Raw genomic sequence first — 14,866 nt, 5'->3', positions numbered from 1 at the left:
CAGTATGTAGCATGAGGCCAGGTACACACAGGCCAGGCATTCAGTACTTACTTATAAGGGCGCCTTCATGACCTTCATGGAATGTCAGATATCCAGTATTTCCCACCACAAACAGAGCCTGGAAGGAGAGATTGAACACATTGAGTACAATGGGGCTCAGAGACAGGCCCAAGAGATCCATACAAGTTATAATCTCTGAACACTCCTCCTTAGCTCACCATACACATCACCAATTCACCATGTGGGCGTGGTCAGCTTCAAAGATAGACATGTAGTGAGGGAAATAATAGGCTGCTATTGCCAACCCCCTTCTGAAAATGTTAATGCAATGAAAATACTGGGAAGACTTCCGATAAGGGGGCATCCTATGGAAAAAAGAAATGTTCCTGGACTGCCGCAATCTGATTCCCAGTATCTCCAGAACATCCTATGTTCCCAGTATCTCCAGATCATCCTATGTTCCCAGTATCTCCAGAACATCCTATGTTCCCAGTATCTCCAGAACATCCTATGTTCCCAGTATCTCCAGAACATCCTATGTTCCCAGTATCTCCAGAGCAACCTATGTTCCCAGTATCTCCAGAGCATCCTATGTTCCCAGTATCTCCAGAACATCCTATGTTCCCAGTATCTCAAGAACATCCTATGTTTCTGGTATCTCCAGATCATCCTATGTTCCCAGTATCTCCAGAATATCCTATGTTCCCAGTATCTCCAGAGCTTCCTATGTTCCCAGTATCTCCAGAGCATCCTATGTTCCCAGTATCTCCAGAACATCCTATGTTCCCAGTATCTCCAGAGCATCCTATGTTCCCAGTATCTCCAGAATATCCTATGTTCCCAGTATCTCCAGAACATCCTATGTTCCCAGTATCTCCAGATCATCCTATGTTCCCGGTATCTCCAGAGCATCCTATGTTCCCAGTATCTCCAGAGCATCCTATGTTCCCAGTATCTCCAGAACATCCTATGTTCCCAGTTTCTCCAGAACATCCTATGATCCCAGTATCTCCAGAACATCCTATGTTCCCAGCATCTCCAGATCATCCTATGTTCCCAGTATCTCCAGAGCATCCTATGTTCCCAGCATCTCCAGAACATCCTATGTTCCCAGCATCTCCAGATCATCCTATGTTCCCAGTATCTCCAGAGCATCCTATGTTCCCAGTATCTCCAGAGCATCCTATGTTCCCAGTATCTCCCCAGAACATCCTATGTTCCCAGTATCTCCCCAGAACATCCTATGTTCCCAGTATCTCCAGAGAATCCTATGTTCCTGGCATCTCCAGACCATCCTATGTTCCCAGTATCTCCAGAACATCCTATGTTCCCAGTATCTCCAGATCATCCTATGTTCCCAGCATCTCCATAGCATCCTATGTTCCCAGTATCTCCAGAGCATCCTATGTTCTCAGTATCTCCAGAACATCCTATGTTCCCAGTATCTCCAGAGCATCCTATGTTCCCAACATCTCCAGAGCATCCTATGTTCCCAGTATCTCCAGAACATCCTATGTTCCCAGTATCTCCAGAGCATCCTATGTTCCCAGTATCTCCAGATCATCCTATGTTCCCAGTATCTCCAGATCATCCTATGTTCCCAACATCTCCAGAACATCCTATGTTCCCAGTATCTCCAGAACATCCTATGTTCCCAGTATCTCCAGAACATCCTATGTTCCCAGTATCTCCAGAGCATCCTATGTTCCCAGCATCTCCAGAGCATCCTATGTTCCCAGCATCTCCAGAGCATCCTATGTTCCCAGTATCTCCAGAGCATCCTATGTTCCCAGTATCTCCAGATCATCCTATGTTCCCAGTATCTCCAGAACATCCTATGTTCCCAGTATCTCCAGATCATCCTATGTTCTCAGTATCTCCAGAACATCCTATGTTCCCAGTATCTCCAGAGCATCCTATGTTCCCGGTATCTCCAGAACATCCTATGTTCCCAGTATCTCCAGAACATCCTATGTTCCCAGTATCTCCAGAGCATCCTATGTTCCCGGTATCTCCAGAACATCCTATGTTCCCAGTATCTCCAGAGCTTCCTATGTTCCCAGTATCTCCAGAACATCCTATGTTCCCAGTATCTCCAGAACATCCTATGTTCCCAGTATCTCCAGAGCATCCTATGTTCCCGGGATCTCCAGAGCATCCTATGTTCCCAGTATCTCCAGAACATCCTATGTTCCCAGTATCTCCAGAACATCCTATGTTCTTAGTATCTCCAGAACATCCTATGTTCCCAGTATCTCCAGAGCATCCTATGTTCCCAGTATCTCTAGAGCATCCTATGTTCCCAGTATCTCTAGAGCATCCTATGTTCCCAGTATCTCCAGAACATCCTATGTTCTTAGTATCTCCAGAACATCTTATGTTCCCAGTATCTCCAGAGCATCCTATGTTCCCAGTATCTCCAGAGAATCCTATGTTCCCAGTATCTCCAGAGCATCCTATGTTCCCAGTATCTCCAGAACATCCTATGTTCCCAGTATCTCCAGAGCATCCTATGTTCCCAGTATCTCCAGAGCATCCTATGTTCCCAGTATCTCCAGAGCATCCTACGTTCCCAGTATCTCCAGAGCATCCTATGTTCCCAGTATCTCCAGATCATCCTATGCTCCCAGTATCTCCAGATCATCCTATGTTCCCGGTATCTCCAGAACATCCTATGTTCCCAGTATCTCCAGAGCATCCTATGTTCCCAACATCTCCAGAGCATCCTATGTTCCCAGTATCTCCAGAACATCCTATGTTCCCAGTATCTCCAGAGCATCCTATGTTCCCAGTATCTCCAGATCATCCTATGTTCCCGGTATCTCCAGAACATCCTATGTTCCCAGTATCTCCAGAGCATCCTATGTTCCCAGTATCTCCAGAGCATCCTACGTTCCCAGTATCTCCAGAGCATCCTATGTTCCCAGTATCTCCAGAGCATCCTATGTTCCCAGTATCTCCAGAGCATCCTATGTTCTTAGTATCTCCAGAACATCCTATGTTCCCAGTATCTCCAGAGAATCCTATGTTCCCAGTATCTCCAGAACATCCTATGTTCCCAGTATCTCCCCAGATCATCCTATGTTCCCAGCATCTCCAGAACATCCTATGTTCCCAGCATCTCCAGAACATCCTATGTTCCCAGTATCTCCAGAGAATCCTATGTTCCCAGTATCTCTCCCAGCTTCTCCAGAATTTATTTGGATACAGCGTTGCATGACCGCACCTTCGTCAGTTAAAGTAACGCAGTGCCGTATTGCAAAAAATGACCCGGTCTTGAAGGGGGGTAAATCTTCCGGAGGTCATGTGGTTATGTAAACCTAATCACTAAAATCTCATAGAAGCTTTCACATGTTCATTACATTTTATTATTATTATTATTATATATTATATTATTCGGATTTATATGGTGCCAACAATCGGCACATCGTTGTACAATATAAAGGGGGAGAGAATGATTACAGTACAGAAGGAGTGGAGGGCCGCGGAGCTTACACTCTAAACCATTATATTTCCTCTTTGCTTTCTCCGGTGCAGTTGGAGGGTCAGAGGTCCTCCAAAGTCTGACTGCTGTCACCTGACCTGCTGTCTCCCAGCTCCAGTGTATGGACATCTGAGACTCCTCCAATGTCCCCTGTGGCCCCTGGAGGAACCAAAGGGGACCAACATGACCTCCTAATGCAGCCTGTGACCGCCGGGGGATAATAGGTCCCAGCATAACCTCCTGGTACAGCCTGTGGCCCCTGGAGAAACTATAAGGCCCAGCATGACCTCCTAATACAGCCTGGTGCCCCTGGAGGAACTATAAGGCCCAGCATGACATACAGACTGTGGCCCCTGGAAACATCATAGAGCTCAGCCTGACCTTTCTAATGCAGCCTGTGGCCCCTGGAGCAACTATAGGGCCCAGCATGACCTCCAAATAAGCCTGTGCCCCCTGGAGGAACTATAGGGCCCAACATGATCTAATACAGCCTGGTGCCCCTGGAGGAACTATAGGGCCCAGCATGACTTCCACATACAGCCTGTGGCCCCTGGAAACATCATAGGGCCCAGCCTGACCTTTCTAATGCAGCCTGTGGCCCCTCGAGGAACTATAGCCCACAGCATGGCCTCCTTATACAGCCTGTGGCCCCTGGAGGGCTATAGGGCCCACCATGACCTCCTAATACAGCCCCTGGAGGAACTATAGGTCCCAGCATGACCTCCACATACAGCCTGTGGCCCCTGGAGGAACTATAGGGCACACCATGACGTCCTTCTACAGCCTGTGGCCCCTGGAGGAACCAGAAGTCCCAGCAAGACCTCCACATACAGCCTGTGGCCCCCTGGAGGAAGTAAAGGGCCAGCATGACCTCCTAATACAGCCTGTGGCCCCTGGAGGAACCAGAAGTCCCAGCATGCCCCACCCACACACTGTATACAATGTATCTTCTGATCGGATACAATGAAGAAGATTTGATACATTTTCTCATCGCACAGATACAAATCACATTACCTGCCTCGCGCCGCTGCCTTCCACGTCGCCAGGCAACAGGACGCTGAACGTTGCCATGGAGAAGAGCCGGACACGCCCCCTGCAATCACGGCCGCGCAGTGTCTATCGCCCTCTAGCGGCCAGCGCGGTGCAAAGCATTCCAGCACAGGAAATGACTGCTCCTCTGCTGCCACCTAGCGGCCATTACAGAGAAGACAGGTGGAGTGCAGGGGGATTTATTGTTATATAATATTATTATTTCCCTCTGAGATTGGGGGGGGGGGGGGTTGTTATCGATACATTTATGCTGATCACACACATTGCAATCCAACATGTAGAATTTCTTTTTAGGATTAATGGTCATGTAGTAAAAGAGTCTATAAGATTATCTATGAATTATGTGGAGTTTCTGGGGGGGCGCTCACACTAGGGGGCGGTCAGGGCCGTTTGAAGACATTTGGGGGCCCCAAGCAAAACAAATAAAAAAAGTCACTTTATAAGTTGAGGGGGGGGGGGGGGGGGGGTTGGCGGCTTACCCCTATCCTCCGCCTCACACGCACACGCCGGCATATGTTGGTGTCCGCACAGGGGCCCCAGCTGGGAGGGCCCTTGCCGCATCGCTGCGTCCTCCTGCAGTCCGGTCGGCCGTGTACCATAACCGCGCGGGACAGGAGATTCAGTTTGCTGTTCCCGGGGCCGGACTGAAAGGAAGTGAACACTCACTGGCCCGGATTCAGTTAGATTTGCGCATTTTTTACGGAGGCGCAGGGCAACGTTTTTGCCCTGCGCCCCCGCAAATTTACTGCGCTGCCCTTCATTCACGGAGCAGTAGCTCAGTAAATTGCGTGGGCGCGCCGGCAAAATGCCGGCGTAAGCGCGCGCAATTTAAATGATCCCGTAGGGGGCGGGAATCATTTAAATTAGGCGCGTTCCCGCGCCGAGCGCATGCTCAGTCAGGGAAACTTTCCCGACGTGCATTGCGGTAAATGACGTCGCAAGGACGTCATTTGCTTCAAAGTGAATGGCGTCCAGCGCTATTCACGATTCACTTACGCAAATGACGTAAATTTCAAATTTTGCGACGCGGGAACGACGGGTATACTTTAGCATTGGCTGCCCCTGCTATTAGAAGGGGCAGCCTTACGCTAAACACGCCGTACGCAAACGACGTAAACTGCGTACGCAGGGCGCGCGTACCGTAGTGAATCGGCGTTAGTATGCAATTTGCATACTGTACGCTGAGCACAACGGGAACGCCCCCTTAGCGGCCATCGCAAGAATGCAGCCTAAGATATGCGGGCATAAGAGCCTTATGCCGCGCATATCTTAGGCTGCAGTCGGCGTAACGAGGTTCCTGAATCAGGAGCATTCGTTACGCCGGGGGAAGTAAGCAATTGCGCCTGTGTAACTATGGTTACGCAGGCGCAATTGCTTCTTGAATCTGGGCCACTGTGTGCACTTCCTGTCAGTCCGGCCCCGGGAACAGGAACCTGAATCTCCTGTACCGCGCGGTTATGGTACACGGCCAACCGGACTGCAGGAGGACGCAGCGGTGCGGCAAGGGCCCTCCCTGATGGGGCCCATGGCCAGCTCGGGGGCCCCTGGCAAATGCTTGCTTTGCCTGTCGGGTCTCCGACGGGCCTGGGGGCGGTGATGGTCAGCTTGAAATTTATGGGGGGTCTCAAGTGTCCCCCAAATTATCCAGAGGGTCACATCATATCAACATTCACTGCAACACCCCAAAATGTCGGCCTTGATGCATTTTTTTGCAGGGCATCGCAGTGCACACTGGAGAAACTGGAGTATAATAACCCCCAGCATTGTCAGTGAGTGCAATAATAACCCCCAGCATTGGTGTCAGTTAGCCAGATTCAGAGAGAGTTACGCCGGCGTATCAGTAGATATCAGTAGATACGCCGACGTAACTCGGAATCTGCGCCGTCCTAAGTTTAAGTGTATTCTCAAACAGAGATACACTTAAACCTAGCTAAGATACGACAGCTTGCGCCGTCCTATCTTAGGGTGCAATATTTCCGCTGGCCGCTAGGTGGCGCTTCCGTTGAGTTCGCCGTAGAATATGTAAATGCCTAGATACGCCGATTCACGAACGTACGCTTGCCCGTCGCAGTAAAGATACGCCGTTTACGTAAAGCGGTTTCCGGCGTAAAGTTATTCCAACAAAAAGCTGGCCTAGTCAATGTTAAGTATAGCCGTCGCTCCCGCGTCGAAATTTGAAAATTTTACGTCGTTTGCGTAAGTCGTCCGTGAATGGGGCTGGACGTCATTTACATTCACGTCGAAACCAATACGTCCTTGCGGCGTACTTTGGCGCAATGCACACTGGGATACGTACACCGTACACGGACGGCGCATGCGCCGTTCGTAAAAAACGTCAATCACGTCGGGTCACCACCCATTTACATAAAACACGCCCCCTCATCCTCATTTGAATTAGGCGCACTTACGCCGGCCCCATTTACGCTACGCCGCCGTAAGTTAGTAGGCAAGTGCTTTGTGAATACAGTACTTGCCTCTCTGACTTAAGGCGGCGTAGCGTAAATACGATGCGCTACGCCGCCTTAAAGATGCGGCGCCCTACCTGAATCTGGCTAAGTGAGTGCAATAATAACCCCCAGCATTGCTGTCAGTGATCACTTACCTATCATTAGCAGTTCCGAGCCGCTCTCCCCCGCTCCCCAGGCCGGGACCTTACACAATAACCCTCGGGCTGCTAGCAGAAGGCCACGGGTTGGGCCCCCGGGGGCCCCGACACTCTCACTGTACAGATCACACAGAGATTCATCACAAATAAATCATTTATTGATAAAATGTGTTTTATTTTTGGACAGAGATCGATTCTGTATTGTGGCGCCCCCTGTGGATCAGGGCCCCTCCGTTTGCCCCCTGTGGATCAGGTGGTCAGGGCCCCTCCGCTTGCCTCCTTTGGATCAGGTGGTCAGGGCCCCTCCACTTGCCCCCTGTGGATCAGGTGGTCAGGGCCCCTCCGCTTGCCTCCGCACGAGAAGCACCTGAACGTCCATGACGTTGGTCCCCGTCAGTCCCGTCACCAGGAGGTGTCGGCCATTTTGGAACTGCCTGAAGAAGCCGTTGGAGTCGCTGGCGTTGAGGGAGCGCCCCGTGTCCAGCCCGCCCTCCGCAGCCTGCGCCACGAGCCCCGGATAGGAGGAAGCCCCCGCGGCATCGGTGGGGCCGTCCTGCCCATCGGTGCCCCCACTCAGGAACAGCACCTCGCACCCCGCCATGGCCGCCGAAGACCCGTGCCACTCCTCAGCCACTCGCAGCGCCAGCTCCTGGTTCCGCCCGCCCTTGCCCTTCCCCCGGACCTGCACCGTGATCTCCCCTCCGAAAAGGGCGCAGACGGCGCCCGCCTTCCCGGCGTTCTCCTTCACCTCCTGCAGCCGCTGGGCGAGACGGAGGCCGGGGAGGGCCATAGTGGAGGCCAGGAGGAGGATCTCCCGTTCTAGATGCGCCTGCTCGGGGTCGGAGGTCAGGATGGAGCAGACGACCCGAGCCAGGAGGGCGAAGAACCGCGAGACGGGCGCCACGTCTCCGCTGACGGCGGCGGAGAGCAGGAGAGGGAGGTAACCCAACTTCTGAGACTCCCGTTCCGCCTCGCGGAGGGCGATCTGGTTGGAGCCGATGAGGATGTTGTGGACGTGCGGGAAGGGTGCCGCCCCTTCCTCTCCCGGTCTGGAGGTTATGGCGTCCTCCACGGCCCCCGGCGCCGCTCCCCTCAGGCCGTATCTCTCGAGGATCCGCAGGCAATCCTCCGCGCTGTGAGCGCCGGGGACCGTCGGACCGCTGGCGATGACCTGGAGGTCGTCCCCGATGACATCAGACAGGATCAGACCGACAACCTGCAAAGGGAAAGGACAGACGTGTCGGTGGAGCGCTGGACCCAAAAGAAGACTAACGTTACTTTAAGAGCCCATTCACACCTCCGCGACAAAACGCCCGACGCCGGACGCTCGTGCCGCTGGAGGGGAGAATTCCCATTGCTGTCTATGGAGATGGTTCACATCTCATAGACGCCGTACGCCGGCCGCCTGAAAAAAAGTCCCGGACCCTTTTTTTCAGGCGGCATTGGCGTTCGCCCATACAAAGCAATGGCAAGGCTTTGTTAAAAAAAAAAAAAAAAAAAGTTACACACTCGCGGCAAAATACGCCGCTTACGCGGCGTATCTTGTCGCAGAGGTGTGAATGCAGCCTTAAGAGTCGATTCTAGAAGTGCGCACTGCCGGGAAATTCCGAAATTCAAAAATCCCAAATTTTCCGATTTTCAAAAATTCTGAATTTTGGAATAAAATAAAATTAATTAAAATGAAATAAAATCATATAAATTTAAAAATAATAAAACAATATTGATTAAAAAAATATTAAAATAAAAATAAAACAATATATATTAAAATATTACTAATTAAAAAAATATTAAAATAAGATCATATAAAATATAAAATAAAACAATATTAACCACTTCCCGCCCGGTCCATAGTCAATTGACGTCCGGGAAGTGGTTGTGAAATCCTGACTGGACGTCTATGGACGTCCTGCAGGATTTCATGCCGGCGCGCGCTCGTGGGGCGCTCGTGTCAGTCTGACACCCTGCATCTCCGATCTCGGTAAAGAGCCTCCGGCAGAGGCTCTTTACCATGTGATCAGCCGTGTCCAATCACGGCTGATCACGATGTAAACAGGAAGAGCCGTTGATTGGCTCTTCCTCACTCCCGTTTGACAGACACGAGTAGAGGAGAACAGATCGGCGGCTCTCCTGATGGGGGGGGGGTTCGCGCTGATTGTTTATCACACCCCCCCTCTTCGGATGCCCACACTGGACCACCAGGGAATGCCCTCCGGTTACCAAATGGAGCCAAAAAAAACAATAAAAAAAAAAAAAACACAATCAATGCCAATCAGTGCCCACAAATTTGTGGGCACTGACTGGCAACATGGGCACTGACTGTAATGATGCCCAGAAATGCCATCAGTGCCACCCCTCAGTGTCTATCAGTGCCACCCAGTGTCCATCAGTGCCACCTCTTGCCCAGTGCCCATCTGTGCCACCCCATAAGTGCAACCCATGAGTGCCCATCAGTGCCGCCTATGAGTGCCCAGTGCCGCCTATGAGTGCCCATCAGTGCCGCCTATGAGTGCCCATCAGTGCCGCCTATGAGTGCCGCCAAAGAGTGCCCATCAGTGCTGCCTATGAGTGCCCATCAGTGCAGCCTATGAGTGCCCATCAGTGCCGCCTATGAGTGCCCATCAGTGCCGCCTATGAGTGCCCATCAGTGCCGCCTATGAGTGCCCATCGGTGCTGCCAAAGAGTGCCCAGTGCTGCCAAAGAGTGCCCATCAGTGCCGCCTATGAGTGCCCATCAGTGCCGTGTATGAGTGCCCATCAGTGCAGCCTATGAGTGCCCATCAGTGCCGCCTATGAGTGCCTATCAGTGTAGCCTATGAGTGCCCATCAGTGCCGCGTATGAGTGCCCATCAGTGCCGCCTATGAATGCACATCAGTGCAGCATACCAGCGCCGCCTATCAGTGCCCATCAGTGTCGCCATATCAGTGCCCATAACTGAAGAAGAAGAAAAAAACTTACTTATTTACAAAAAAAATTACAGAAAAAAATAAAAACTTAATTTTTTTCCAAAATTTCGGTCGTTTTTTTGTTGTTGCGCAAAAAAAAACACAAAAAAAAAAAATCGCAGAGGTGATCAAATACCACCAAAAGAAATCTCTATTTGTGGGGAAAAACGACCGCGCAATTGTCATTCAAATTGCGACAGAAAGCTGAAAATTGGCCTGGGCGGGAAGGTGCGTAAGTGCCTGGTATGGAAGGGGTTAATTAAAAAAAAACTTAAAATACAAAATAAAATTAAATATTAATTAAAAAAATTATAAATAAATAAATAAAATATTAAATAAAAAAAAAACATTAAAATAAAATAATAAAAATTTTAAAAAATATATAAAAATAAAACAAAATAAGATAATAATAATAATAATAATAATAAAAAAAGATATATATAAAAAAAAAAAAGGGGAGGTGGGGGGGGGGGAGGGGAGAGGGTGGAGGGCGGTGAAGAGGGGTGGAGGGGGGTCCCTTGTCCAAAACTCAATTCCATTAAAGGTCTGTGTTGGTTGGTGCCCCTCGGGGGAGGGGACTCCTTCCACTCACCTGTGCCGGATACGCCGCCCTGGCCAGTCCTCCTCCCTTCAGCTGGGACAGGGCTCTGCGGATGGCGTTCAGTTCCTGGATAGTCGCCCCTCTCAGCGCCATCTGCTGGGTGATGTTCTGCTTGTCCTGCAGGGTGAGCGGAGGGACCGGAGCCGGGAGCAGCGCTGAACCTCCACCTGAGAAAAGAAGACAAAACCCTCATCTGTCTGCAGCAGAGGAAATGACTCCTCCTCCTCCTCCTACAAAGTTACAATGTACAGTCTGATCACTGGAGACTGAGGAAATGCCTCCTCCTGCCTGCAGCAGACTGGTGGTTCTCTGTACTGTAGATGGGACTTATACCTGAGATCAGGACCAGCAGGATGTCGCTCTCTTGCAGTCTCTCGGCCAATTCCCGGATCTCCCCGGCGGCTCTCGCCGCGGCCTCGTCCACCATGTTGTTTGCGGCCCCCTCCATGACCAGCACCCGGCCCCCCGGAGGAAGAAGCATGTCTCTGCACAGAGGAAACACAGGAGGTAAAGTCCGACCGACTCCAGGATGAATTTTGTATTATAAGGGGCCCCCCTAATATGTGCGGGCGGCTGCAATACTTACCTCCATCCCAGAGACGTCCCTCGTAGTAACTCTATTCAGCCACAAGATGTCCTCAGTGTTTCAGATTGAAGGACACCTGACATCACTACACATGGAAGTTAAAGGACAGGCTGTGAGTGTAAGGTATCATGGTCCCGCCCCCGCCTATAGCAAGGCTGTGAGTGTAAGGTGTCATGGCCCCGCCTATAGCAAGGCTGTGAGTGTAAGGTGTCATGGCCCCGCCCCCGCCTATAGCAAGGCTGTGAGTGTAGGGTGTCATGGCCCCGCCTATAGCAAGGCTGTGAGTGTAAGGTGTCATGGCCCTGCCCCCGCCTATAGCAAGGATGTGAGTGTAAGGTGTCATGGCCCGCCCCTGCCTATAGCAAGGATGTGAGTGTAAGGTGTCATGGCCCGCCCCCGCCTATAGCAAGGCTGTGAGTGTAGGGTGTCATGGCCCCGCCCCCGCCTATAGCAAGGCTGTGAGTGTAGGGTGTCATGGCCCCGCCCCCGCCTATAGCAAGGCTGTGAGTGTAAGGTATCATTGCCCCGCCTATAGCAAGGCTGTGAGTGTAAGGTGTCATTGCCCCGCCCCCGCCTAAAGCAAGGCTGTGAGTGTAGGGTGTCATTGCCCCAGCCCCGCCTATAGCAAGGATGTGAGTGTAAGGTGTCATGGCCCTGCCCCCGCCTATAGCAAGGATGTGAGTGTAAGGTGTCATGGCCCCACCCCCGCCTATAGCAAGGCTGTGAGTGTAGGGTGTCATGGCCCGCCCCCGCCTGTAGCAAGGATGTGAGTGTAGGGTGTCATGGCCCGCCCCCGCCTATAGCAAGGATGTGAGTGTAAGGTGTCATGGCCCCGCCCCCACCTATAGCAAGGCTGTGAGTGTAAGGTGTCATGGCCCTGCCCCCGCCTATAGCAAGGATGTGGGTTTAGGGTGTCATTGCCCCGCCCCCGGCCGTGCAAAGCTATGTCATGCCTTGGAAGGAGGTCCTTTAGTATGCCCCTCCCCCAAGGAGCTTTGTGTTACTTCAGTATTATAGTTTTCAGGCCTTCTAGTCCCTCCCTCTCCCGATGAGGCACCCACCTTCTCTGCCCCTCCCCCGGCCCGCCCGCAGGGGGGCGTATTCTCACCTCTTCCCGGCTCTCCTCAGACTCTCCTCCATCCCCCGCGGAATGCTGACCACTCCCCTCACCAGGTGCCTCCCGACTATCCGCTCCGCCTCCGCCGCCATTCCCAGAACCGCTTTCCCGAACCCCACCAGGTACAGGTTACCGTCCAGCCGGAACTCCCTCCCCCCGCACTCCAGGGTGGCCGAGCCCGCCCCTTCCTTCACCGCCAGCGCCCTCTGCAGCATGCGCGGGGGGAGGACGGCGGACACCGCGCTCCGGAAGATCTGGTGGGCGTCGTCCTGCAGGGCGGCCATCTTTTTCCCCACCGTTCCGTGGTATCGGCGGAGTAGGAGGCGGGGCGTGTTCAGGAGACGTAGGATCCGCCCCATGAGGAGCCGGCACACCCCTGCAGAGACAGAAACAAAAATATTAACTTCCCCCCCATCTCCAGAGAGGAGCAGTGTTATCAGGACTACAGAACACCTCCCCCTCTCTTTCATCTCCCCAACATGTTTTGTAGTCTTCAAACACTTCCTGTCCTGAGGTGACAACACTCACTTTACTGTATCCATAGGGGAGGAGCGTTGTCACCCTAGGAAAGGACTACTGAACACCTCCCCCGTTCCTCAACTTCATAACACGGAGGGAGGTGTTCTGTAGTACTAATACACTTCCTGTCCTGGGGTGACACCACTCACTTTACTGTATCCATAGGGGAGGAGTGTTGTCACCCTAGGAAAGGACTACTGAACACCTCCCCCATTCCTCAACTTCATAACACAGGGGGAGGTGTTCTGTAGTACTAAAACACTTCCTGTCCTGGGGTGACAACACTCACTGACTGTACTGCATCTAAAGCCGTGTTGCCACCGTAGGACAGGACTGCAAAACACCTCCCCCTCTTCTCATCTCCCTATAATGAGGGGAGGGATTCTGTAGTCAACTTTTTACATTGGGGGAGGTGTTCTGTAGTACCAACGCAATTCCTGGGATGACAACACTAACTGATTGTACAGCATTCAAAGACGTGTTGTCACCTTAGGACAGGACTAATGAACACCCCCCCCCCCCCCCCGTTTTTGCTCAACTTCATAACACTGGGGGAGGTGTTCTGTAGTAACAACACACTTCATGTCCTGAGGTGACAATACTTGTTTACTGTACTGTATCTAAAGCTGTGTTGTCACCCTAGGGCAGGACTGCTGACCCTGACCCCCCCCCCCCCCCCCCCACACACACACATTTTTTTCCTCAAGTTCAAACACTGGGGAAGGTGTTCTGTAGTACCAACACAATTCCTGTCCTGGGGTGACAACACTTACCGACTGTACTGAATTCAAAGCTGTGTTATCACCCTAGAAAACGACTACTGAACACCTCCCTCTTTCCTCAACTTTATAAAATTGGGGGAGGTGTTCCGTAGCACCAACACACTTCCTGTCCTGGGGTGACAACATTTACTGACTGTACTGTATCTAAAGCTGTGTTGCCACCGTAGGACAGGACTGCAAAACACCTCCCCCTCTGAGGGCAGGGATTCTGTAGTCAACTTCATACATTGGGGGAGGTGTTCTGTAGTACTAATAAACTTCCTGTCCTGGGGTGACAACAACACTCACTGACTGTACTGCATCTAAATCTGTGTTGTCACCCTAGGAAAGAAATACAGAACACCTCCCCTTCTTCATAAATGGGGGGAGGGGGGGGTGTTCTGTAGTCTTAGGGTGACAGCAGCGTCCTCCATACCTGTCACAGGTCCCGGGGTGCTGCTGGGGGGTCCAGGATGGTCCCTATGGGAGAATAGCGGGGGATGGGTCTGTATATTTGGAGGGGGGTCAAAGTCCACGGCGGTCAGAAAGCGTCTCTGTTAATCATTAGAAGGTTCCTGGCCCTCAACTCTCTATAAGGAGGACCTGTCACTGGCCCGGGGTCATGTTCATCCCTTGTCATAGCAATAAAGTTAATGAAACATAAATGATAAAAAAAAAAAAGAAAAAAAGGACAGCTTAAAAATAAATACATCTAAATAAAATAAATAATAGAATAAAAAAAAATGAAAAGGGAAAAATAAAATAAAATACATAAGAAAAATAAAATAAATAAATACATCTAAATAAAACAAATTATAGAATTTTTTTTAAAACTAAGACAAAAAAATGATAGCATTATTTTTAAAAAATTATAAAAAAATTAAAAGGGACAGTGTAAAAAAAAATACATAAGAAAAAAATTAAATAAATACATCTAAATAAAATTATAAAATATATATATATATATATATATATATATATATATATATATATATATATATATATATATATATATATATATATATATATCAAAAGGGACAGTGTGAAAAAAAATACATAAGAATACATAAAAATACATAATAAAGAAAAAAATAATAATAAATACAGCTAAATAAAAAAAATTAAAGCATTTTTTAAAAAATAAGACAAATAAAATGATAGCATATTTTTAAAAAAGTGTAAAAAAAAATACATAAGAAAA

At 50.3% G+C, this 14,866-nt stretch overlaps 3 protein-coding genes across 4 annotated transcripts in view; 1 reads left to right on the top strand and 2 right to left on the bottom strand.

Moving 5' to 3' along the window:
• DNAH1 (dynein axonemal heavy chain 1) overlaps window positions 1–670 on the bottom strand; it is a 99,426-nt gene extending 98,756 nt beyond the window's left edge. The window contains 1 exon segment of the mRNA XM_040358700.1: window positions 52–670. The gene's annotated coding sequence lies outside the window, so the exon portion shown is untranslated.
• Window positions 430–3,567, top strand: LOC120945775 (adhesive plaque matrix protein-like). The gene is made up of 2 exons (XM_040360170.1): window positions 430–3,171; window positions 3,538–3,567. Exons 1-2 carry the CDS (start codon window positions 430–432, stop codon window positions 3,565–3,567), a joined length of 2,772 nt encoding a protein of 923 aa, XP_040216104.1.
• A 3,708-nt stretch (window positions 3,568–7,275) lies between these two features.
• On the bottom strand, window positions 7,276–14,284 carry GLYCTK (glycerate kinase). 2 transcript variants are annotated; one of them, XM_040358699.1, is made up of 6 exons: window positions 14,102–14,284; window positions 12,377–12,761; window positions 11,016–11,167; window positions 10,674–10,849; window positions 7,490–8,355; window positions 7,276–7,415 (listed from the first exon to the last, which is right to left on the bottom strand). In XM_040358699.1, the coding sequence occupies exons 2-6, from the start codon at window positions 12,742–12,744 to the stop codon at window positions 7,397–7,399; spliced, it is 1,581 nt and encodes a 526-aa protein (XP_040214633.1). In that variant the 5' UTR covers window positions 12,745–12,761; window positions 14,102–14,284; the 3' UTR covers window positions 7,276–7,396. The 2 variants fall into 2 exon arrangements, with proteins under 2 accessions (XP_040214633.1, XP_040214631.1); XM_040358697.1 differs by having other exon boundaries at window positions 7,276–8,355; window positions 14,102–14,283.
• Window positions 14,285–14,866: the final 582 nt, after the last annotated feature.

The sequence above is a fragment of the Rana temporaria genome, chromosome 7 (genome assembly GCF_905171775.1).
Source record: "Rana temporaria chromosome 7, aRanTem1.1, whole genome shotgun sequence".
In the NCBI taxonomy this organism is placed as follows: Eukaryota; Metazoa; Chordata; class Amphibia; order Anura; family Ranidae; genus Rana; species Rana temporaria.
Note: the sequence above shows the minus strand (reverse complement) of the source record. Positions and strands in the feature narration are given on the sequence as shown.

Excerpts from the sequence above, each read along its gene's own strand:
- LOC120945775 (XM_040360170.1), top strand. The coding sequence starts at position 430 with ATGTTCCCAGTATCTCCAGATCATCCTATGTTCCCAGTATCTCCAGAA. Across the intron at positions 3,172-3,537 it reads CAGAGAATCCTATGTTCCCA|TTGGAGGGTCAGAGGTCCTC; the intron begins GTATCTCTCCCA and ends TCTCCGGTGCAG.
- GLYCTK (XM_040358699.1), bottom strand. The coding sequence starts at position 12,744 with ATGGGGCGGATCCTACGTCTCCTGAACACGCCCCGCCTCCTACTCCGC. Across the intron at positions 11,168-12,376 it reads CTGAGGAGAGCCGGGAAGAG|AGACATGCTTCTTCCTCCGG; the intron begins GTGAGAATACGC and ends TCCTCTGTGCAG. Across the intron at positions 8,356-10,673 it reads GGGCGGCGTATCCGGCACAG|GTTGTCGGTCTGATCCTGTC; the intron begins GTGAGTGGAAGG and ends TTCCCTTTGCAG.